This window comes from Hippichthys cyanospilos, chromosome 1, assembly GCF_059441005.1.
Source record: "Hippichthys cyanospilos isolate Australia breed blue-spotted pipefish chromosome 1, RoL_Hcya_1.0, whole genome shotgun sequence".
NCBI lineage: Eukaryota > Metazoa > Chordata > Actinopteri > Syngnathiformes > Syngnathidae > Hippichthys > Hippichthys cyanospilos.
In genome coordinates, this window is record NC_142369.1 from 30822701 (window position 1) to 30845347 (window position 22647).

Genomic DNA, 22647 nt, shown 5'->3' on the forward strand with positions numbered 1-22647 from the left:
TTTATACTTGACGCAAACTTTGCGCGGCTCCACACGTCAGATGAAGTCATTTGAAGTCCATCTTGCGTGGGCCAGATTTTCTGCAACGCGTACCTGCCGGAATTTCTCCCACGATGACAACATGGCAGACGAACTATTGCTTATGGAAGTTCGCCTTACAAACACTTTTATGATTTGGCTGAAAAGCACTACAGTGACCTAAATGCTGTAAACAATTCCTGGCGAGCATGCACGCACGCTGGAGAGAGATGAGGACTCTGTTTAAAAAGAAAAAAAAAAAAAAGCTTGGAAGAATTTTGATTGTCTGAATCTACTAAGATTCTCTACCTGTCGACTCTTCATTGGCAGAATATCGGCTGACTGCGAGCCGCACTGAGTATAAAGTGCTGCAAAATGTGTGCCGGCAAGATACCGTGCGTCTTCGTTCTGCACGGAGCGTTCACGCGTCAAGCATAAACCAAGCCTTAGCAGCGGCCTCAAATGAGTGGAACACGATGCTGTTGAGTTGACTTCGTGGGTGCTCTCCCAAGAGTTTAGGTTTCACTTCCACCTTAAAAACCTTTAAATGACAATGTTTCACACATGTCCACATGACAAAAGCCTCTGCTTTTCTCATCCCCTAAAATACCGCACTAGCTGTCAATTGAGACCCATTTTTAAGAATCCTAACAAATTGCGTTTGAAATAACCAAGATTGACATTTTGACTTCTAAATCCATACTCACGTCGAGTGATTCTGGTACTTTTGTACTTTTTTATTTTTCCCTGCAAAAACACTAACCCCCCCAAAAAAAAAAAATCTTTAAGCTGTTGTGGCTGTTATTACAGGCCTGTTGTAGTATATGTATGCTTGGTTTTAAGTAGGCTTCATTTTTTTCATCGGTTTGCACTCAGCAAGTAAGTTGCTGTGTTGCCCCGTGTGCCAAGTTTTTCCCATGTCTTGGGTGAATGTGCTTTCATTATTATTTACTTTATTTATTTTAGTTTATTTCTATTTTTTAAGTAGCAAGCCTTGAAGCCTTGTTTATATGCTACTTGTTTTTAAAAAAAATGCAATAAATAGATGTTTGACCAAACATGATGAATAATTGTGATTAATAACTGTTATTTCAATATTGACCAAAATAGGAACACATATGAGACCATATGTGGGCGGTCAGTGCTGCATACTGTATAATGTAGTGTCCTGCCTAACATGTTGAAAGGTCATAGTCGGATTCAACTGTCGTGGATGCACTATTGATTGTTCTTTTCAAAACCTATCTTCAGGCCAGAAGGAACTAATGTGTGGGTTGCTGGGCCCTGAATAATGTATCATAGCCTGGCCCAGCTTGTTTTTGCCTGAATGTCCACATCACTCACTCCGGCTCTAAACAAAAGTCACGTACACTTTAGTTAGCCAAGATATTATTGTAATTTCTCAAATATAAGATGCACCTGTGTAGAAGACACAGCCTTAATTTTGAGGTCAATTTCTGGTATTTTCTTTGTTACCGCGTATAAGACACACCAACAGTTGAGCAACGATGGGAAAAAAAATGGCAAAATAGAATAAATCTCATCTTTTGTAAAGTATTCATACTTTCTTGTCTTCATATCCGTAAGTTATGTTTTTGCTGGACTTTAAGATTTTCACATTTCCCACTTTGTTAGCGAGGAGTGATCGCCTGGTGTGTAATGTGTGTAATGTGTGTAATTCGTTTTCTTTTTCCTTGTGTTGAGTGCATTTGACCAAAAATACCTGACGTTGAGCAGCATCCACGTTTCACCAAGTTTGTGATTGTGTGTATATGCCAAAAGACCTCAATTAATAAACGAGTCAAATGGACTACCTTTCCGTGTTCTCAAACCGGTGCACTCTTAATTGAATCAGCTGTGACATCATGCATTTTTCCTCTCGGTTTATGTAATATTTCTGTGTGTGAACAAGGATGGACTCTGCCCACTTCTTTTAATGAAAGTAATGCCGTAACAACCTCAGATGACGCGAGCTGCTGTTAGCTGCTCAGGCACTAGATACAAACAGCCAACTGACGTCCCCCTCTAGCTCATCCCATTACGGTAATTATTGTAAGTAAGAATACGGCTGATTTGAAAATTCTTATGTCTAATGGCTTACGTGGCTGACATATCAATCTTCCCGGTGTCAAAAAAAAAAATTCAAATTTTTAAGTTATCGTTGATAGGACGCACCCATACTTTTGGCCTACCTTTTGGTTGAAAAAAAGAGCAGCTTACATTTGAGGAATTACGGTAATTGTGTAAAGGTTAATAAACTACAGTAGTGTGGAAGTTGCCTATAGATTGGCCTGTGGTAGTGTGCTGCACGAAATCAGCAGATGGCACTGAAATGGACATTCATACGCTTATGCGCATCAGCTTCATGAGAAATGGAACCTTCCCTAGATGATCAGGTAAAAGGCAGGCACAGCCAATATGGCGACAGAAATCGCTCACACTCATCTTTTCACAGGTCAGACGAGTAAATCATTACAGCGTCAGTGACTCAAGCTCGACGTATGTTTTTGATATTTTAATAATGTATACACAATGTTTGATACCTTTGATCGGCTGTCAACCTGTCTGAGGGTCCAGCTAACAAACAAGCCAAGTGAAGATGATGAGCGGTAAGAGAATATGGAGGATGTGAAACAAACTGATCTTATATAAGAATGTTTGTTTTATATATCATACCTGCAGTAAATAACGAAGAACTCTGTATTCCTCATCGCTGCTGTTTTTTTTTTTGTCAACTCTGTCCTGTTTCCCTCCCTGGAATCATATTACACATGATGCTTATTGATCTTTTCAAAACAAGAACAAGGGCTCACTTAGAGTGCATTTGACTGATTACCGTCTGCTCAGAGACTCATAGGACCGAATCAGGACATAATAGAAAACAAGTATCTTTGCAATTTATTTCTAATATTTGTTCCCGCAGGTGCCCGTGGTTGTCCAAGGTGATCTCCCCTATTGTGCCTGTTTACAATGGCCTCGTCTTCCTCTTTGTGTTGGCCAACTTCAGCATGGCGACTTTCATGGATCCCGGCGTCTACCCCAGAGGTTTGTGTGCTGCTCAGTGAATTGTACATTAAAGACCCTTTTTGCTACCAAATTCCACCAAATTCTTGAGAAATAACTTGTAATTGACCCCCAGTATTTCACAAACTCAGCTACGTGCTTTCCAGAACCCTGACCAACCTAAGCAATGAATCCACCAGGTTGAAACAGTGATTAGTCAACTCTACCCTATGGGGGTGTTTGTAATGTGCTTGTAAATGATAAGCACCCGTCTAGAGGAACAATTGTTTCCTTCTGTCTTAACAGTTATTTTCACAAGGTTGTATGGTGCACATGAACTGGAAAAAAAAATAACTATGAATGGTTTTAGTCTATCAACGTTACATATTTTTGTCCAGACATTTCATAAAGCTTTTATGCTTGACACACTGTATACACGAAATTATGTGCAGGAGACAAATGCCACATCGTTTTAATAATGACAGCATCTGTCTTATGTACACAGGTTTGGTATTTCAGTTATCGCTTCTGTCGATTGCAAAAAAGGATTCAAATTGCACTCTATCTATTCATGTAAAATCCAAAATCAACAATGCATTATTTTTGCTGTGTGAGTGTGCCAGCTAGCCTAGCTGTGGTCAAACGTGATTTCTTTTGCCTTTAAGTTGACTCTCTTCACTGCGCTCCCCTCGTTTTGGCGAGCTTTCTGTTCAGCGGCGGCTATAAATACGACGCTGTTTTCCCCAAATCTAAAATAAAAGGTTCAAACGACACTTGCCCGACAACATGTTTGCGTATGCGCAGCGGACGAGGATGAAGACAAAGATGATGACTTCCGAGCACCTCTCTACAAGAACGTGGAGATCAAGGGCATTCAGGTTCGGATGAAGTGGTGCGCCACCTGTCACTTCTACAGGCCGCCTCGCTGCTCACACTGCAGTGTGTGTGACAATTGTGTGGAGGTGAGTGCACTGCTTACATATATGCGTGTGATAAAACACACAGCAAGTGCATGTTGTAGATTTCAGGGATTGCCGAGCCTTTGTGCCTCACAGACACCGATAGCCTGAACTCGTACCCGTGCACGTCATCAGCCTCCTTCTCCAGTGGTTGGGGCACTATCGGTGCATGTTCTCGGTGATGGGTTAAATTTCGCGTATGCATGTGTACATGTCAAACAAAAGAGGCTCTTCTCTTCATCTTCCTAAAAGTCATTTAAATGTACCACCACCCAGGAGAAAAAGACTGCAATTTTAAAATATAAACATATTTAAACTCTAATTTCTGTGGGAGCTAAACAACTTTGAGTAGCTTCTCACATTGACAGACAGTATGCATGTTTCTGGAGTGAATCAGCCCCAGACAGTGAGTCCCTAAAATCTGTACCATCAAACCAGGCAGGGCTTTTTCTATCGAATAAGACACAGAAACTGATCCAAATTATCCAAATGAAATAATTCTACAAGGACAGACCATTTGAATCCTTATCTTGGACACTCACATATGCTGACAAAACAGTATTATTTCCAGGAGGCCGCCTGTCTGTCACTACAATATCAACACATACATTTTTCATATGCTTGACTCTCATTTTAGTGTGGCAGGACAGTGGTAGGTCTACTGTTTGACCACTTGTGACGTTTCCTAGCTTGAAAACGCGTCAGCTAACTCATACCAAGCCACATACTGTAAGTGTACTCCATACCTGAACAGTAAATGCAGCCAAAAAGGTATTGAAAATAATGTGCTGGTACTGAGTGCTGCAAGATAGAAATGTGCCACATATTTTGTTTAAAGCAAGGTACACTTTTACTTGCGGACCATACAACTACAGTACAAACAACTTTGCACAAAATAGCGAAAATATTCTCTCATGAGCAGATATGGTGAATCATCATTATCATAATCAGTTTCAATCACATATTGTATGTTTTACAATTCATATACTTTTTACAAGATTGTATTTTGATGACAACAACTAACAGGAAAAAAAAAAAAGATCTAAAATTTTGGGCACGTTTGGCGTCTCTTAAGGCAGTGCTTCTCAAATAGTGGGGAGGCGCGAGGTGATGCGGAGGGGGGATCACCCCAGGCAAAAGGCTTTTTTTTTTAAAAGTGTAATTGCAGGCACTTTGATGTATTTGTTTCTTTTTTTTTTGTTTTAGACTAAACTGTAATCAAAAAATAATGAACAGTTGTTGAAAATTGATTTATATCGTCTTTTTCTTTTGTTAATATTAAAAAAGAATTCAGGTTTAGTATAATTAGCCAATTTTGGGGGTGGGGGCGCCAAAAGTTTTCTCTTTCCTGGGGGGGGGGGGACAATCTTAAGGGGTCTTTCAACGTGATCACTCGTCAATGTGTCGAGAGATCATCAAGTGTACTGTGGGAAAGTAATCAATCATTTGTTTTGAAAATTACTCCGTGTCTGTATACAGTATGTATTGTATATGCTCATTGCGCGAATTTTTCTTGACTATAATCGCAAAACGTACAGTATACAGTACAGCTATAGTACTGCTTGTTAGTTAAGGTACAGTAGTGCTGTGTCCCACCCATTTGTTTTTTTAACACGGCATATGTGGAAACATATCAATATTAAATATCCAGGGATTGATTGATTGTTCTTGAAAAAAATAACATGTTTCCTTATTGGCAGGACTTTGACCATCACTGTCCTTGGGTCAACAACTGCATTGGACGGAGAAATTACCGCTACTTCTTTCTCTTCCTGCTTTCTTTGAGCATCCATATGATGGGAGTTTTCACCTTTGGCCTCATTTTTGTGCTTCACCACAGGGAGAGATTAGGGGCTCTGCACACCACCATCACGTATCCTTGAAGCATTCCAAATTCTGCCATACAGCACGTGTTGGAAAAGATCTCGTAAATGTTGTGTGGGCTGCGAAATCTGTTTGCCTCAATTAACCCTTTGATGCCCAGCTTGGTAGTGATGTGCATCGCAGGACTTTTCTTCATTCCAGTCATGGGTCTCACGGGTTTCCACATGGTGCTTGTGGCGCGAGGTCGTACGACGAATGAACAAGTGAGGAGAACACACAATATCGCTCTTGAAACGCAGTCGTGAAATAGAAAGGAAAATAACGACGGCGATCTTATTCCTATTATCCTGCCGGGCTTTTTGTATTTGTGCAAAGCCATCAAAGCAAAGTGCTGAACAAGGTCTTGTGTTCCTCAGGTAACGGGCAAGTTCCGTGGAGGAGTAAATCCCTTCACTAAAGGTTGCTGTGGCAACGTGGAGTATGTTTTATGTAGTCCTCTGGGGCCAAGGTAAGACGCTATACTCGCGCAAGCTTGTATGAGTGTTTTGAAGTGCGTTTTTTCTTTTACGGTCACTGGTGGTGTAACGCTTCAGTCGGGCAGCTTAGGTTTGGTTGCCGCTCAGGTATTGTGTGAATGCGACCGGTGATCAGTCCCAGGTGCAAACTTCCAGATGGGATAGGCTACAATCGTAGATAACCAATTTTTACCATGACATTGTTCTTTTGATTAGCAACGCTAAGAAATGCATGGTTCATGTGGTCTCCTCCCATGCAGGTACATATTTGACCCACGGAAAAAACCCCACGTCAAAGTTCAACCCCCGTTTATCAGACCGGAACTCTCAGACAGGCAAATCACCATCAAGGTCAATGACAATGGCATCCATGGCACCGTTATCAGCTCCAAGGTCAGCTTTTTGCAATCAAAGTTATGGATATGTTTAGTTATTTGCACCGAATTGCAACATGTCCTCTCGGTATATCAGCGGAGATAGCTGGACTACACACAACCAATTGTGATGAAATGACCACGAAAGATATACAGTCATCAAGTTACTGATGCCCAAAAATACTTTTGTGACAAAGACAAAATGTACTCAATTTAATGGCGGCTGAATAACTTGATGTCTTTGGTCAAAATGCATGAACAATGACGGCACAGAGCAGCCGCTTCTTTCGTTTTTTTAAATTTGAATAATTAGATTTACTATAGTGATTATAATCCCTCTGTCGTAATGGAGCCACTGCCGTCCTCCAAGGCCGGCGCAGGGTAGGGCTTTGGTTACCTTGACGACAGAGCGCGAAGAAACAGACAGAGGGCTGAAGAAAGAAGCGAGCCCCCGTTTGAAGAGCCATTGAATTTTGCCGTTTTACCACTTGCGACCAATCACGGTGGCAAAGTGGCCACTCACCTCACGTGTGTTTTACCACCCAATCGATATTCACAAATACAATCTTAATCGCAATGTAGTGTGTAGACTACGCCTGGAACGGAAGACTGTATATAGCAAATTTTTGACTCGTCTTCCCGTCTAATGTCACACTTGTCGTGTTTCACATAGTTGATGAATGCACATTATTCATATAGTTGGTCATGTAAGTGCATTGCAAATTGCGGGGTTACTAAAGTGTCCGCATAAGCTTATTATAAGGCACTGCACCTACGCACACGGATCCCTATTACACCTGCTGTGCAGCCACCTGTTTACGATGTTCCTGACAGTCCGCTCTCATCTACAGTCAAAAAGCAGCCTTGATGGCCTGGATGAAAAAGAAACGCAGCCCCCTTTGCCGCCGAAAGTTGACAGGTACAACCAGCTGAAAAATCATCTGACCTCCAGCGAGGGTAAGATCCACTAAAATCCCACATCTCATTTCTCCATCCAAGTCCTCCGTCAGTCGTTACTTTTCAGAATCATAATGGGACTCCTATCATTACACGTACTGCAAGCGAGAACGATTACAAACAATCATCTATACAGTGTGTCAGCAATTTTGTGAAGACTATTTTCAGTGCAGAATTTGTATCGGATCATATCACAGATTGTGCGGGTGTACCTAGCTCCTGGAAGCACCGCATATGTCAAGTGCAATTCGTTGCCTGTTGCATGTGTCCCTGTGCAGCTGTGCACCGTTGCTTTTAAATCTTGCAAAATATCGCCGTCAGTAATCGGGTTTTAAAAGACACACGGCGGGTTCCCTTCAGAGACCCTGCGTCGTGGTGCATTATGTCAGGGAGGAAATGGTTTGCCCAACCCGCAGGAGCAACAGTGCACCCTGCTGGTCCTTTTTATTCACTGCAGCAATTTGCACTTGGTCAAACGCTCGCCAATGGCTTTGACATTTGAATTGAAGAACTGCGTTCCTGGTCAATGTAAGGTGAGAAATGTTGTGCTCAAAACTTTTGGACATTTTCTCACGCAGTTTTTCACATAGTGCTGAGCTGTCCTCCACTCCTCACCCAATCTTTGCTTGTGAATAAGTCTTTTGGCGATGCTGCTTGGATTCTGTTTCACTTTGTTTTGCACAATTTTTGTCACAATTTTATTTTTAAAAAGAAGGCAGGAAAAAAATGAAAAATAATGAAAATTGGAATCCACATAAATAAACATGGATCGGGGCAAAGTATACACAACACTCCATTAGTCTCATACAAAATATTAGGACCACATTTATTCCTCGGTTCTAGTGGTTGTGGTCAAGGAATCAAAATAAAGACTAAACCTGCCTTTGTTATATGGAACATTTGCAACAAAAAACTGGAACACGGTCAAATTAGTAGCCTTTAAACAGGCGCTAAAACGCCAATCCTCATAGCCATATTATGCGGTTTAATTTATTTTCATCATGAATTTACAGAGCTGAGCAGGACACGGAGTGTGATGAAAACTGTTTTCCTTCCAAATTTCATTTCCATGCCTCCCTCCAAAATGTGTGTCATCTGTACACTTTTGAATGTTTTGGGGAATTAGGTAAAGTTATGTCACAACTGCATAATTCAGCTGTCTGTTGGTGCCGCAATGGCTGCTGACTCTCATGCATTTGCCTTCCTCTGTGTCTTGAATATACTGTAGAAAGCTCTCTGTCTGGACAGACCCACCCCTCCACTCCGGCCATGTACAAATTCAGACCGTCCTTCGGCACCATGCCGAAAGTCCACTATCATACTGCGGGAGACAAGGTAAAACCGGTCAATAGATTACCGAGAAAGCACATCAATTAAAGGCATTTACCAAGCCGTGTCTTCAGATTGTCATGCCGGACGAGCAAAATTCCCCAGCCATCTTGGAGGAGGGTGTCCGGGGGCACGACTATCGATCCGAGCCGAACCTGGATCTGCCGCAGTACACCAACGCCCCCCTCCACCGCAGCTTCAAGTCCTCCCCTTTTCAGCTGGACTCCGACCCGGTCAACTCTCGGACCCTCAGCCTCAAGCAGGCTCACCAACGACCGGAGAAGAATCAGCCGGTGGGCGCGCAGCCTCAGGCGGTCACCCCTACGCCGTATAAGAACGTCTTCTCTCCCAACGCGCTGTCCAACCGAAACGGAAGCCTATCCTACGATAGCCTGCTGAATCCCGGTAGCGCCCCGCCCGCCGCCGGCGAGCGCTCGGCTCAGCGTGGAATGCCTCCGGTGGGCTTCCACTCGCCCTACCTGCCCGCCAAAATGTGCCACGTCCGGGAGCCCGAGATGCAGAGACAACACGCGGGCGCCGCCTACAGTCCGGTTATGTCGGCCCGGGGGGTGGGCCGCCACTCCCCTCGCCTGCGGGACAGGGACCCGTCCCCGGTGCGCTACGACAACCTTTCCCAAACGATCATGGCCTCCATCCAGGAGCGGAAGGAAATGGAGGCGAGAGAGAAGCGACAGATGCTACACGGGCATTCCCAGACGCACATCTACGCCCAGGACTCCGGCCCCGGGGCGTACGGCCTTCCGCCCAACCCCTGCTATCCGGATGGGCCTCGTTGCGCCGGTTCCAGGGGCCCGACCCCTCCGGCCTACGGGGGCTCCAGGGACAATCTGATGGGGGTCGGGCTGAGCTACGGCCAGAGGACCCCCGTGCTGTGCCAGGCCGGCTCCGCTCTGGGCCGAGCGCCCCGGACTTCATCCGGCTCTTTACACACGGATCACATTAGCAGCAACAACAACCACGGGAGGGTCTCTGGCCCCGAGGGCCTTTACCGCTCTCCTGTCCACCACCCCCGATCGCCCGCCGTGCCCCGATCGCCCTCCTGCTCCCACCAGAAACTCTCATACATGAGTGCCCAGGAGAGGATGGACTCGCCTCGTCTGGGGGGGGCAAGGTATGAATCCTAGCCCTCTGGCACTGCATGCGTGCCCCGAGCTGGGGATTCGGAGGCCTACGCCACTATCCCCCTCTGAAGCCCTGCTCCCGATCCTTTCAAGAACTCTAGTCCGTACCTCTGTCTAGCATGTAGCATTAAATATACTGTGTTTGTTCTGTTTATTTATCCGTAAGTTCGTATGAATGCATACGTGTGTTCCATGAATGATTTTTTTTTTTTTTTTTTTTTTTGCCTTAGGGGAAAAAAAAAAGTTTTGTATTCTTCTATCACATTCAGATTAATAAAGTTTTGTGACTTTCCATTCCTTCTTCTTTTTGCATGCTTTCGCATACTCCTTTCACAACGTCACTCATTTCCGACACCCTTGCATCCGTGTTTCCATTCCATCCGGACAAGTGAGGCATGTCGCTCCAACCCGTCATCCCTTGTTCTTCACCGTCCAGAACAGTGACCTTTACTTGTGTAGAATCTCTGTATTTGTGACTTGAACCCCATTTGTTGCTTTTCTCTTTCTATTCAGAGAGGCAATGAAAGTTAATGGCCAGATGGATTGCCGCCCGAGTGCCAAGGGTGTCACAGCCAGTCCTACTCGCCATGGTAACGTCAAAAAGGTGACTGGGGTGGGAGGTACCACCTATGAGATTTCGGTGTGAGCCGGCATGCTGAATTCACCTCCAGTGACAAGAACCTCATTTGTGAAGTGAAGAGAAGAGAAGTAGGAGCTCCGTTTTGTTGTTCCTGTCCAATCACGGGATCGGTCTGCTTCCGTGTGGTTCTTTTGGGCCTAATGCGTGTTGTGTTGAGTCCAATTATCGGCAGATCCTCTGTATTCCGGTTCAGAGTGTGTTTTCCTGTGTGAGGGCAGGTAAGGGAATACCTCCATATCATTGTCTTTGATTGGGCCAATGATTGTACCCTCTCAGCTAGTCGTATGACCCTATCCAAATGTCCAAAGCCCTACGCATTCTGCTCCAGATAGGGCTTCAACTGGAACTAAATGCCACCGAGGACCAACGTATTTGGTGGGATAATACTACTTCTGCAAGTGTCACGCGCTCTGTGCTTGGCCAAGAAGTCAAGGTGCTTCAAAACACCAAGCCCCTTAAAGAAGACCTGCACCTTTGGTCCACGTACGCACAGGGCCGCCCCCTTTCCCCCAGGAATGGGCACAACCGACTGAGGTTCAATTTGATGCAATGACTCAGTCACGTTAAGGCATTGAAAGAAAATACTCTGCTAGGATTCCATTGGACTCGGGAAGGTGCAGGCTTCTTCTGGACCATCAGATTACCTCATACTTGACAAGTTTAAAACCCCCACAATGAACTGAATCGTTTCAATTAGTATTTGTTGTCCGGATTCCTGTTTGCTTATAATGGAATGGTAGGCACGGAAAGAGCTTAGTGACACAGGCTGGTTGTTCAAAAAAATATCACCCCATATTTTTATCAGTATCTTGATATAACCAACATTTGATTCATTGTTTGATTTTTGTAGATTGTATTCCCTTCATTAATGTATTTATTTATGTGCGTGCTAAATTATACAACTCAGCCAGAAGGGCTCATGGACATAAGTGACTACCATCAATGCCAATGTAAAGATTTTTTTTCTTTTTAAACTTGCTCGTGTCTGTCAGGGTTTTTGAGCACAAGAATAAAATGGGATGTTGAGTTAACTGAAAACAGCACAATGTTATGCAAATCATGTTCTATATTTAATTGAACTCGCTACTAAGACTAAATATTTAATGTTGAAACTGATAAGATAAATAATCATGCATTTATTGGCGGCATCATATTCCAAAAAAGCCGGTACAGGGCCACGTTTCCCATTGTGTTGCATCACCTTTCCTTTTAACAACATTCATTGAACATTTGTGGACACAAAATTTGTTGAAGCTTTGTATGTGGAACTCTTTTCCATTCTGTCTTGTGCATTATCAGCTGTTCACCAGTACGGGGTCTCCGTTTTTATATTTGACACTTCATAATGCGCTACACATTCTCAACGTGAGACAGGACTGGACTGCAGACAGGCCAGTGTAGTACCCGCACTGTGGCAGGGGCGCTGTTGCTTAGATGGCAGGCCCCCCAACTATTTACTGACAGTGGTTTTCTAACGTATTCTTAAGCAAGGTGCTGATATTCTTTGCAAATTCATAGTTTTTTAATGCAGCGCTGGAGAAGAAATCTAAGGTTACATGCATCCATGTCGGTTTTCAGCATTGCCGCTTACATGATTTCTCCAGATTCTGTCAATTTTTATGGACCGCAGATGATGAAATCTCTAAAATCCTTGCAGCTGTATGTTGACAAACATTATCAACTGATTGAGTATTGTCTTACGCTCTATTTGAAAATAAGGTGAGTTGACCCCATCTTTGCTTGAGAATGACTGAGAAAATCAGGGAAACTCTTTTTATACCCAATCATGACATGAACCTATTCCCATTTTCAAACCAGGTGTGTGATGAGCATCCCTCATCTTTCCTGACACCTGTTCCAAATGTTTTGGAATGTGTTGCATCCATAAAACAGCAAAGTTGATCGGTTTGAACATTAAATGTCTTACATGTTGAATGTGATTTGCATACCATTGTATTCCATATTTGCTTATGTCCCAACTTCTTTGGAATAGGGCTTTGGAACACACACATTTATACATATTATATATATATATATATATATATATATATATATATATATATATATATATATATATATATCAGTGGCGGTCCGTGACTTTCACATGTACGCCTTCTGTGATGTCAGACTCTCGAATAAATACCATGCGCACACGTACGCATTACTGGTCTACACAGGCTATTTTCCAGAGTTTTTAAACGTCAATAAACCCGCATCAGCCATTAAAACTTGTCTATATGCGATGCTGTCAAAACTTAAAAAAAAAAAATATATATATATATATATATATATAAAAGCACGGTGGCGGGTGTCCAGCCGTGCTTTGGTGTCTCGTTGCTGCCTTGGTTAAATTATGGAAGTTTGCAAATCCAGTGTTGCTCCAAACACCAAATCGATCCTTTGCAAACAAAAGGCATTCCCAGCTGCAGAATTATTTGCCCGGGTGAGCTCACAGCCCCGGTCAGTCAGAAATATGGCCAAGTCAAGACAGGTTAAGCTAATAGCTACGCTACGGCTCTAAGCAATGAGCCAAAGGTAACACCGCGTAGCTTGCATGATGAGCATTGCACCGCCATCCTGTAGTGAGCATCCATTCACATCACGTTTAACGTGAGGCCTCGAGATAGCGATCTTATGGCTTTGCTATTACAGTTGTCAATATATTTTAAGTTATACAGGCTGCTCACATATATCCATCTGCGCTTGTGCAGATGCCTGCAACTGATGAAGCGAATGCCTCCTGGAGCTGGCAGATTACATACAGCCTGGCAACAGAAGTTAGCCGGGTTCTAATTGGCTAAAAACTCCCAACTTAAAACGACAACACTAGAAGGAGCGTAACCAATGGATATGACACGAAAAGAACAGAATGTGGACAATAATTTCACAAATAAAAAAAATATATATAATATGCAGTATTTAGTAAAATTATTTAAAATGAAAATGACTTTCATCATAGTTATAATTATTCTAGTTATGGTAATGATGTCAGGTCATGTTAGTCCAGCAGAGAAGGCCTTTCTGGCCCTGATGGCCCACCACTGATATATTTAAAATGTGTGAAGTTGGGTATAATACTAGGGCTGTCAGTTTTACAGCATTGACACATTTAAATACAATTACATCATTAATTTTGTATAAACTCATGGTCACAGAACTGTATCTTTACCGCCTGTTATCCTTTATTCAAGGTAACAATAGATGGCTACCTTAAAGGTGATACAGGTTGCTCTCCTCTCAGTGATCAGGTCAACAGATGGCATTGCCCACACGTTCAAAAAATAAGTGAGAAGACCCAATTGGTATGTGCGGTGGTCAATTACACTTTAAAAACCACTCTGACGGGACTTGCACGCTAATAACGTTTCTTTGATCACAATGCACGCATCGAAGCAAGACAGGTTGAACATTCCATCTAAAAACCAAACGGTTTTTTTAGGCAGTTGCTAGCTAGAACACTAGCAGTGAACCAACAACAAACGTAGAAATAATTAACACACAGCATTAAATTGTCCCGGTGTGATAATCTGATTGTAGATTAGATTCTAGGTTATACATGATTAATGCATCATTTTTTTGGGATAAATCAAAATGCATTAAAAGCCCTTTTACAGTTTTATAAGTGCATTATTAAAGTGGAAAGGCAGGCAGACCGTTGAGTTGAGCATTTGAACAGCCACAGTCCTCATTTGAATAGCACGGCATCAGAGGTCTCTTCCTCACCAATTGTCTTGAGACATTCAATCAACAGTGTCTTTTCGTTTTAAGACCAGTAATGTTCTGTAAATATGCAATAGCTGTCAGGTACAGCGGATGTTTAAAAAGTCTACTGTTCAGGTTTTTTTGTTGTTGTTGTTTTTTGGGAGGTAGCCCTGAGTGTGATTAAACATGCCAGATTTAAGAACTATTTGGTAATGTTAACACAGCCACTGTTGCCTTGAGTTAGTGAGATCTAAGGTCACAACAGGGACAGTGTTGCCGCCATATAGTCAATTGTATGAAGTGAGTAAATTTATTGTAAATTGAATGTGTCGAGTAGTTTTGTAAAACAGGAGTTAACAGATCATCTACAGAGTAGTAACCTTATATATTGTTTCAAAATCTCATACGGTCTTCCAAACCAGTCTGCTCGTATACGACACCAACGTTGTTCCTTAATACTGCCATCGGTCCAACTGTATTTCAGAGAATTGACTTCATCGCCACGGATCCGACAACGTTGCCACAAGTCAACAATGAGCGTAACTCCGTGGGCTGATTTACATTTCCAAACACTCGAGCATATGATTTCATTGTAATAAATTATAGATACTATTGATGTTCCTATTTTTGCGAAGAAACCTGAGCGACAATAAAGTCTCAATTGAACAAATCACTTATCAGCATGTTGATTCTTTTTCCAGATAATACAAAGAAAAAGGTAAATATGCAGAAAAGACAGCCGGAAACTCCCAAGCCAATTTGTTCCAAGAATGCTTAGTTGGATGCAAAAGTGGTTGACAGTGTTTTATTCAAAGATGGAGGAAACATTTCCAATCATTAAGAGTGCAAATGAAAAGCAACATTTCATCCATGTACAAGTATTTACAGATGCACTGGCACTTGGATGCATTTTTGAGGTTCATAAATGGTTGATGAGAAGAAATGGAGGTGAGCGGGATGGGAACAGATTTCACATGCTGATGATCAGGGAATGTTACCGAGAGAATTCATGGTGAGGAACAAAACTTGGGAGTGGCACACGAAGCAAACTCGAGCTGTTCATTTTGGACCTTTTAATGACCAGATGTTTCAAAATAAAATGAAAGGGGTGCATCAGATGGTCCTGAACTGCTTATCAGCCCAACACAAATGTGATGACACAACAGACCCGGCAAGAACTACTTCTACATTCCACTCCACTGACAAGAAACCGGTTTACGTGATGCTCGGAACAGTAGAAGCGCGGACAGGACAACGAAGCCTGTTGGAGTGCAACGTGATGAAAATGCTCTTCCATGAGGCCTGATCCCTGACTCTTTACTGCCAAAAAGAGGGCTACAACAACCTTTCCCTACATTAAAAAAAAAAAAAAAAAAAATCAAATAAAAACATTGAATACCCCCAATGTGGGAATTATCTCTATCACAAGCCTCTTCACAGTTTGCCGCAAGTAACTTTAAAGTGTTGATGACCACAATTACAAAAAAATGTAGCATTCCAATGGTGTTTTGAAGACGGGGGGAGCGGAGGGTGTCTGCTTCATTTTCATCATGTCATTATCTTGGTTGTGAAAGTGGTATAAGGACTTGAGGCAAAAAAAAAAAAAAAAAAATCATAAAAAAACCTAATATGTCAAGTGTCCAAATCGTGTTTGTTTATATTTAGAGTCTATTGTAGAAAAAGATCAATTCTTTTCCTTAGCCTTCACCTCCTTTGTCTGCTCTGCTTTCTTAGTCTCCTTTTCAGCTTCTTTCTTGTCTTTGACTGAGAGCTCCTGCAGTTTCTCCGCCACTTTGATTGCACTATCGGGGTTGTCTAAGGCAAAAACAGTGGAATGAAGTCAGTCACGGTTGAATGCAAGTCTCACACAGCTTCAACATCTCAAATTGAAGAATGTTTGCCTGCTCACGGAACCTGATTTGCGATAGATAAATTACAAGATGTGCTCATGTTAGTGTAGCAGAACAAAGCGAGACGGGATTTTACATAACCCAGTCATGTGTTCTATTCTGCAAGGTCATGTAGCAGACAGAAAAAGTCCTGAGCTGGAAACAGCAGCAAAGAACAGAGTGTGTCTGCTCTCAAGTTGGACACTCGACCCATCTTCCACCCAATTTGCACACCTTACGTTGGGAGAAGAATATTTAAAAAAAAAAAGTCAGCTACATCAGTGACTTTAAAAAGACTTCCCCATTAACGCTATGAACACTACAACAGTTGATACAGATCAGGAAAGTAAAATTGTGTCCTCCATACCTGATCCCTCTAGGTTGTTTCGGACCACATCTTTGCATTCGTCAAACTTCACTTTGAACTTCTGCGCATCTGCAAAGAGAACTGAGCTTATCCTCATGACGACGCTGTGAAAAGGCTTTCAAATCATATTAAATTGACCGAAACTAACTCCTGAAGGATGCTACTCAAAATATAGAAGCAGATTTCGACCAAACGCAGACAAATGGGCTTACTTTCAGCATTCAAAAAGCGTATGGCCAGAAGTTCGGGTTTGGGTTCTTCATCGGCATAATCTGCCAGTGTGTTCCACACCCAGGCTCGGTCGCTGCCAGCGTTGGGCTTCAACTCCATCATCGGTACAACTGGTATTCACAAGAGAGGGAACCGCAAAAACATAGGTGAACACAGGACAACACACACACACACACACACACACATATATGTGTGTATATATATATATATATATATATACACACACACACATATATTTATATATATGTACATATATACACACACACACATATATATACATATATATATATATATATATATATATATATATATATATATATATATATGTGTGTGTGTGTGTATCGTGAAAACAACGGAAAGATACGGCATTTCCAAAATCTGCTTTAAGTGCTTTCTGAATTGGTAAGAAAAAGTGATGGGATGAAATGTGCCGAGGTTTGTCGAATAAGGAGAAGGGCGTAGTCACAAAATGTGCTTCATATGGGCACGATCCGAAAACAGTGAGGTGTGAAGCCTTGCTGGCCGGCCGAAACATATGGAGGTTTCAAGAAGCGGTTTGATGGGTTTGGCAAGCATTACGAGTACAAAACGACGGCAAAACACAATAGTGATAGTCTGTCATGGCGCATTTTGTGGATTTCGGGCTGCTGTTACACCTGTAGGCACAAATGCAATATTTGTTTTCAACATTGTCCGTTGTTGCAATAGAATCTGTGAAAAAGAATAACTTCCCTGTCTGGGAACATTTCTTTTGATACCTTTCAATATGGCAAAATAGGCCCGGACAATTTTTTTCCCCCCAAAGTATTTATTAATTTTAAAAGCAATTAATACGATTTTCCTCTAGTTTGCAGCGGCCCTCATGAGCTCCCAACATTGTTACGGCCAAAGAAAGCTAAGTGTTTCATAAAGACAGGAAGTGTATCGCCGGTGGCTTTTAAGTAGTTTGGGTTTGCAGCGAAAAAACGTGGAGCAAGTACCACTGAACTGTGGAAACTAAGAGGCATCTTACCTAGTATGTAACATGTCAAGCTCTGGGAGGGTGTAACAATACGGCGTCAACCAACACACTCGCGCTAAAAAGCAACTTACTATGGAAGACAATGGGAAGGCAATGGTAGATAAATACTGTATATACAGTGGAAAAGACTGGGGTGGAATAGTATATGCAGCAGAAGCAGGGGACAGGTTGCTCTTTCTTGCCAAAAATGTATTGAAATGAATTGGCAGAAAACGAATCAAATAGTTTGTCTGTATCCATAGTCAAACTACTTGATTGCATTTGTCTGTATCCAAAGTGAAACAACTTGATTGCACTTTATCAATCTTTGCTACATTAATTTCCACAAGTATTTCATGCAAGACAGATGTTTCTTCTAGGCGGAATTATGTAAAAAGCAATCTAAAATAAAAGCAAACCTTGTTTTGAATATTCTGTGTTTTTTTTTTAAATGAAGGGGAGAAGAAAAATCTGATATACATTATACGTATAAAAAAAATCATTATTATATATATATATATATATATATATATATATATATATATATATATACACACACACACACACACACACACACACACACACACACACACACACACTCAGTGGAAGCCTGGTTTACGAACTCCCTCTTTTACGAACTTTTCATCTTACGAACGTGGACCGCGGCGTTTTTTGTCCCCCTCTTACGCACAAACCTTTCGTCTTACGAACAATCAAACATGCCGGTCAATGTGTTCGTACATTTGTTTTCGCTTTGATGCATCAACTGTTCACGCTTGTCACTGTAACGCTGAATGCTATTGCTCTTACAATGTCTCAGTCACGAAGTCAGTCACGGAGATGCCGATATGCTATTGGTCGATTAAGTTCACTGTCCCGGTCTCACTCAGAGATGCGGATATGCTGTTGGCCGAATGCCTTCATCTAGCTTGATGGCACAGCTGGTCCGGATGGAAGGAAGGAGAGAAAATGAGTCAAAAACGGAAGGAAGGAATGTTGGGAAGACTTGCAAACTTTATCTGTTAAGACATGGCTTCTAAAATTGCTAGTGGCGGTAAAGGAAGAAGTAAGAGGATGATGACAATAGAAACCAAGCAGATTAAAAAAAAAAAAATTACGAAGGAGGCGCACGCATAGTTAACCTTGCTCATGATATGGCCGTAACCGCTCGGCAATCTTCTAAGAGCAAGACTTTCCTTGCCGGGGGACGGACCTCGCTCGACAACAAAATAGAGAGGCTTCTTCTATTATGGATTAGAGAGAAGGAAATCGCCGGTGATATGTTCTAGTTTGAGAAAAGTTCCCGTTTAAGAAAATAAATCAATAAATTCTGCGGGTTGGTCTCTGCTCCCCTCCGCCTCCACCCAGCTCAAGTCACGTGGCCCCAAGATAAATGTCATTTTTCCTTTGTATATGTTATTTAACTGTACAGTAGATTATGTTACTCATTTTTAATATGTGTATGTATAAAGTCGTGATGTTTTTACCTAAGGTTTTTGCACGCATTCACTAATTAACATAGGTTCGGATTGCCCGTCATACGAGCAGTTCGAGTTACGAGCGTAGCCGCTGAACGGATTAAATTCGTAACACTGTGTGTGTGTGTGTGTATGTGTATATATATATATATATATATATATATAGATATACGCAAATACAAAAATGAGTACCAACTTATCTTCATAATGTTTGTTGTTTCGTTCCTCTAGTAATGCAAATATATACAGTGAGTGATCTACCGTTTTTCGCGGTTAATGGGGACCAGAATCCCCTTGCGCAAAGTAAAACCTGCGAAGTAGCGCCCTCACTTTTCACATTAAAAAAATATATATATTTTACATTTGAAAAGTCTTGCTATCCTAATATGCTATACATATTATTTAAGACATATTACTGCAGTCCACACATTTACTTTAAGGGACAGTGTGTAAGATTCAGGCCGTTTTTCATTAAAAAGGAATGATTGTAAATTTTAAAAACTTGCAAATGAGTGTCTTCATAATGACCAACAGAATGTTTTAAATTTAATCCCAGATCATGTTTTCAATAAATTATATTACATGTGGGGTGGCACTTGTTATAGCTACGGAGAACGGTAAACGCAGCACCCCCTGCTGCCCGTAACGAAAATCTGATTAAACTTTATACACTGTACACTGTACAGTGTATAAATTTGTACAGTGTATACTGTACAGTGTACAGTAAGTGAGCAGTTCCCCATTTCGTTTGAAGTCTCGCGCAGCTGCGGTCATATTAGCAGCACCCCGAGCGTTGAATTTAAGTCAAATCTGTATATGGTAACAATGGAGAGTTTACACTTGAAAAATAATTTCCAACAGTCTGGTAAACGCCTGCTCCATTCTGTCTCTGCCTCGACAAAGGCAGTGCATAAGGTTTAATCATTTGAGATTTAAGTACATGTGTGTACTGCAGTAGTTCCACGTCCGAGGAGGGTCCGTAGCAAGTGCATTTAGAGATACCTCGTCTGTCTGGCATGCAAGAAACCGCCACAGCATTTCTCTGCACACTCCTCAACAAGAATCAGTGAAAGACCAAGGGAGCAAAAATCAAAGCGCGAAGTAGCAAGGGATGACTGTAAATATTTTCTTAGCTAGCCATGGAATTCTGAACTTGGTTGACTTCTTCGGCTTCTGAACCACTTGATGGTGCCATAGAGCAAGTGAAGCAACATGAAGCTTTCAACCATGTGCAAACCGATTGGCTGCAAATCTTCATCGAGTCAAGAAGCTTTATTGACCATCACTAGCGTGAAATGCTGTGGAATGAAGACCAAGCCGGCACAAAACTCACTTTGATGATTTGCACAAAGCTTTAAAGTACGATCTCTCCTCATCAGGAGGCGGATTGTGCCCTTGTCTTTGTGTCGAAGCAGCTTGACATCACCGGTGCCTCTCTCCTTCCACTCGGGTGGGTCATTTTCAGAGGCAAACCGGTAGAGTTTAGCTCGCCTGCAAAAAAGGACGCCCAAAATCGGACATAAATTCCACACTTGAAAAAGGATAACCAGAATAGAGTGGATACTCACATTTTGAAAAGTTCTTCTTCATCCTCTTCGAGAGTTTTAACTTCCTGCTCGGGAAGGCTCACGATCGGCTCAAATTGTGGGTCATGATTGGTGTCTTCTGTAGTTTCTACAGGGGTTTCGTGCTCTTCTTGGTCCTGATGGTCACACAAACACAATTATTTCTGATGACAGCCAAGAAACCCTCATGGTAAACAATGCTCTTAACATGTGGGTTTAAAATGTTCTACAATCAAATAGATAAAACAACCAGCGCAAGTCAGGGTGTACAGGAACGCAGCAAATGAAACTCGCTACCTTTGACGAATAAGACCGATATCCCCTAAGGAGTGGACGGCAGCAACTAACATACCTTAACACACATTTGGCCGGTGACTACTAATCATACATAATAAGAATAAGTTCTAAGGCAAGGTTGTTTTCTTAATTTCGAATTCTTGTCAACTTTGGGGAAGGAAGAACTCACTCGAAAGTTGACCAATCCCATCAACGAGGCCTTACGCGAGGATGCTAGGGAGGCCAAAAGTGAATTTGAGACGCGCCGCGGTCAAATTCGTTTTGTCAGCCAATTTCATGGTGTAGATTTATTTGACAAAACTACTGGTTGCATCGCGTTTACCTAATCCGCCACGTAATGCGCGAAACACGTTGATACACGCTAACATTAGCCATACTTCAGTTAGCAACTGTTGTGCCTGGCGGACAAAGGCGAGGAAAGCTAACTGTGTCCACTTCGCACATCTTGCATAGCACGAACATTTGACTATGCAAATGAGCAAGGAATCGCTGAATAGCCCGAGATGATCTTGTCGGTATTCAAACGGCGGTTTAGCATTGACGTAGCTATTAGCATCAAAAGACCCCGATGATGGGATAGTGCAGCTAGCGGTACCACGCTCACCGGATGCACACTTCAGCGCATCACGAAAATCTTCATAAAACGCTTCAAAGTCGAGGCAACTCTCACTTATGAAAAACTTTAATTCGTTTATCTTATGAATTATCAGATGTATTTAACGCGTAGTGGAAACGCCGCCAGTTAGCTTCTCAACTAGCGCCAACTCATTGTCGGCAGTTTAATTCGCAGACTCATTTCAAACTTCAACGATTTGGAATCGCCCGTTATAAATTTATTCTACAAATTCTTATTGTAAAACAGTCAGGACACTTTCGATGACCAACTAATCACGACCTCACCTTTGGGTCAGCCATAATATTGTAGATGTTTGCAGATTTTGAAGTTAACTTATAAGATTCAAATCCCAAAGTGGCCGCCGTTTCCACTCCTTAGCTCCCCTCACTTCCTGTTGCAGGTTTCGCGCTCCGAATTTGCCCCTGCGTCATCACTAAGCGACCGTGCAGACACGGACTTGTTTTTCATTATAATGAAAAAAATAAAATAAAATCATCCAGCGTTCTAATTTCGTAGTTTCAAGGTGTATTGTACTGCCAGATTGTTAGATGAAAAACTGTTTATAAAAACACAAAAGCATTCCTTACACCTTCCCAACAAGCAAACGTGCTGTATTGTTTAGGAATTACTGTAATAACAACAACGTTGATAGATCTGTAGTTATATTCAAACGTTTACTTTTTTCTCAATTAATAATAAGAATGATGATTAGATTTAAATTGGTGTGTTACTCTTAGTGAC

General features: G+C 42.0%; 2 protein-coding genes and 1 non-coding gene across 3 annotated transcripts in view; 1 reads left to right on the plus strand and 2 right to left on the minus strand.

The window, feature by feature from the left end:
• zdhhc8b (zDHHC palmitoyltransferase 8b) overlaps nucleotides 1–15267 on the plus strand; it is a 53751-nt gene extending 38484 nt beyond the window's left edge. Inside the window, exons 2-11 of the mRNA XM_088416347.1 lie at nucleotides 2942–3063; nucleotides 3826–3983; nucleotides 5681–5853; nucleotides 5965–6067; nucleotides 6221–6312; nucleotides 6580–6712; nucleotides 7545–7650; nucleotides 8879–8985; nucleotides 9054–10111; nucleotides 10635–15267. Coding sequence (XP_088272473.1) covers nucleotides 2942–3063; nucleotides 3826–3983; nucleotides 5681–5853; nucleotides 5965–6067; nucleotides 6221–6312; nucleotides 6580–6712; nucleotides 7545–7650; nucleotides 8879–8985; nucleotides 9054–10111; nucleotides 10635–10767 — 2185 coding nt within the window. The 3' untranslated portion in view covers nucleotides 10768–15267. The remainder of the gene's footprint in view (nucleotides 1–2941; nucleotides 3064–3825; nucleotides 3984–5680; nucleotides 5854–5964; nucleotides 6068–6220; nucleotides 6313–6579; nucleotides 6713–7544; nucleotides 7651–8878; nucleotides 8986–9053; nucleotides 10112–10634) is intronic.
• Nucleotides 15268–16055: 788 nt separating this feature from the next.
• ranbp1 (RAN binding protein 1) lies at nucleotides 16056–22339 on the minus strand. The gene is made up of 6 exons (XM_088416362.1): nucleotides 22191–22339; nucleotides 20997–21130; nucleotides 20762–20919; nucleotides 16932–17060; nucleotides 16720–16788; nucleotides 16056–16278 (listed from the first exon to the last, which is right to left on the minus strand). Exons 1-6 carry the CDS (start codon nucleotides 22203–22205, stop codon nucleotides 16148–16150), a joined length of 636 nt encoding a protein of 211 aa, XP_088272488.1. The 5' UTR covers nucleotides 22206–22339; the 3' UTR covers nucleotides 16056–16147.
• LOC148430092 (small nucleolar RNA SNORA77) lies at nucleotides 16414–16542 on the minus strand. The gene has a single exon (XR_015867978.1). It is a non-coding gene; the product is annotated as a small nucleolar RNA SNORA77 (small nucleolar RNA).
• Nucleotides 22340–22647: the final 308 nt, after the last annotated feature.

What these genes read in the sequence shown, in the direction of transcription:
- ranbp1 (XM_088416362.1), bottom strand. An exon ending in GCTTTGTGCAAATCATCAAA is followed by an intron (nt 17,061 to 20,761) that starts GTGAGTTTTGTG and finishes TGTGAATACCAG; the next exon opens with TTGTACCGATGATGGAGTTG. An exon ending in ACGCTTTTTGAATGCTGAAA is followed by an intron (nt 16,789 to 16,931) that starts GTAAGCCCATTT and finishes TTCTCTTTGCAG; the next exon opens with ATGCGCAGAAGTTCAAAGTG.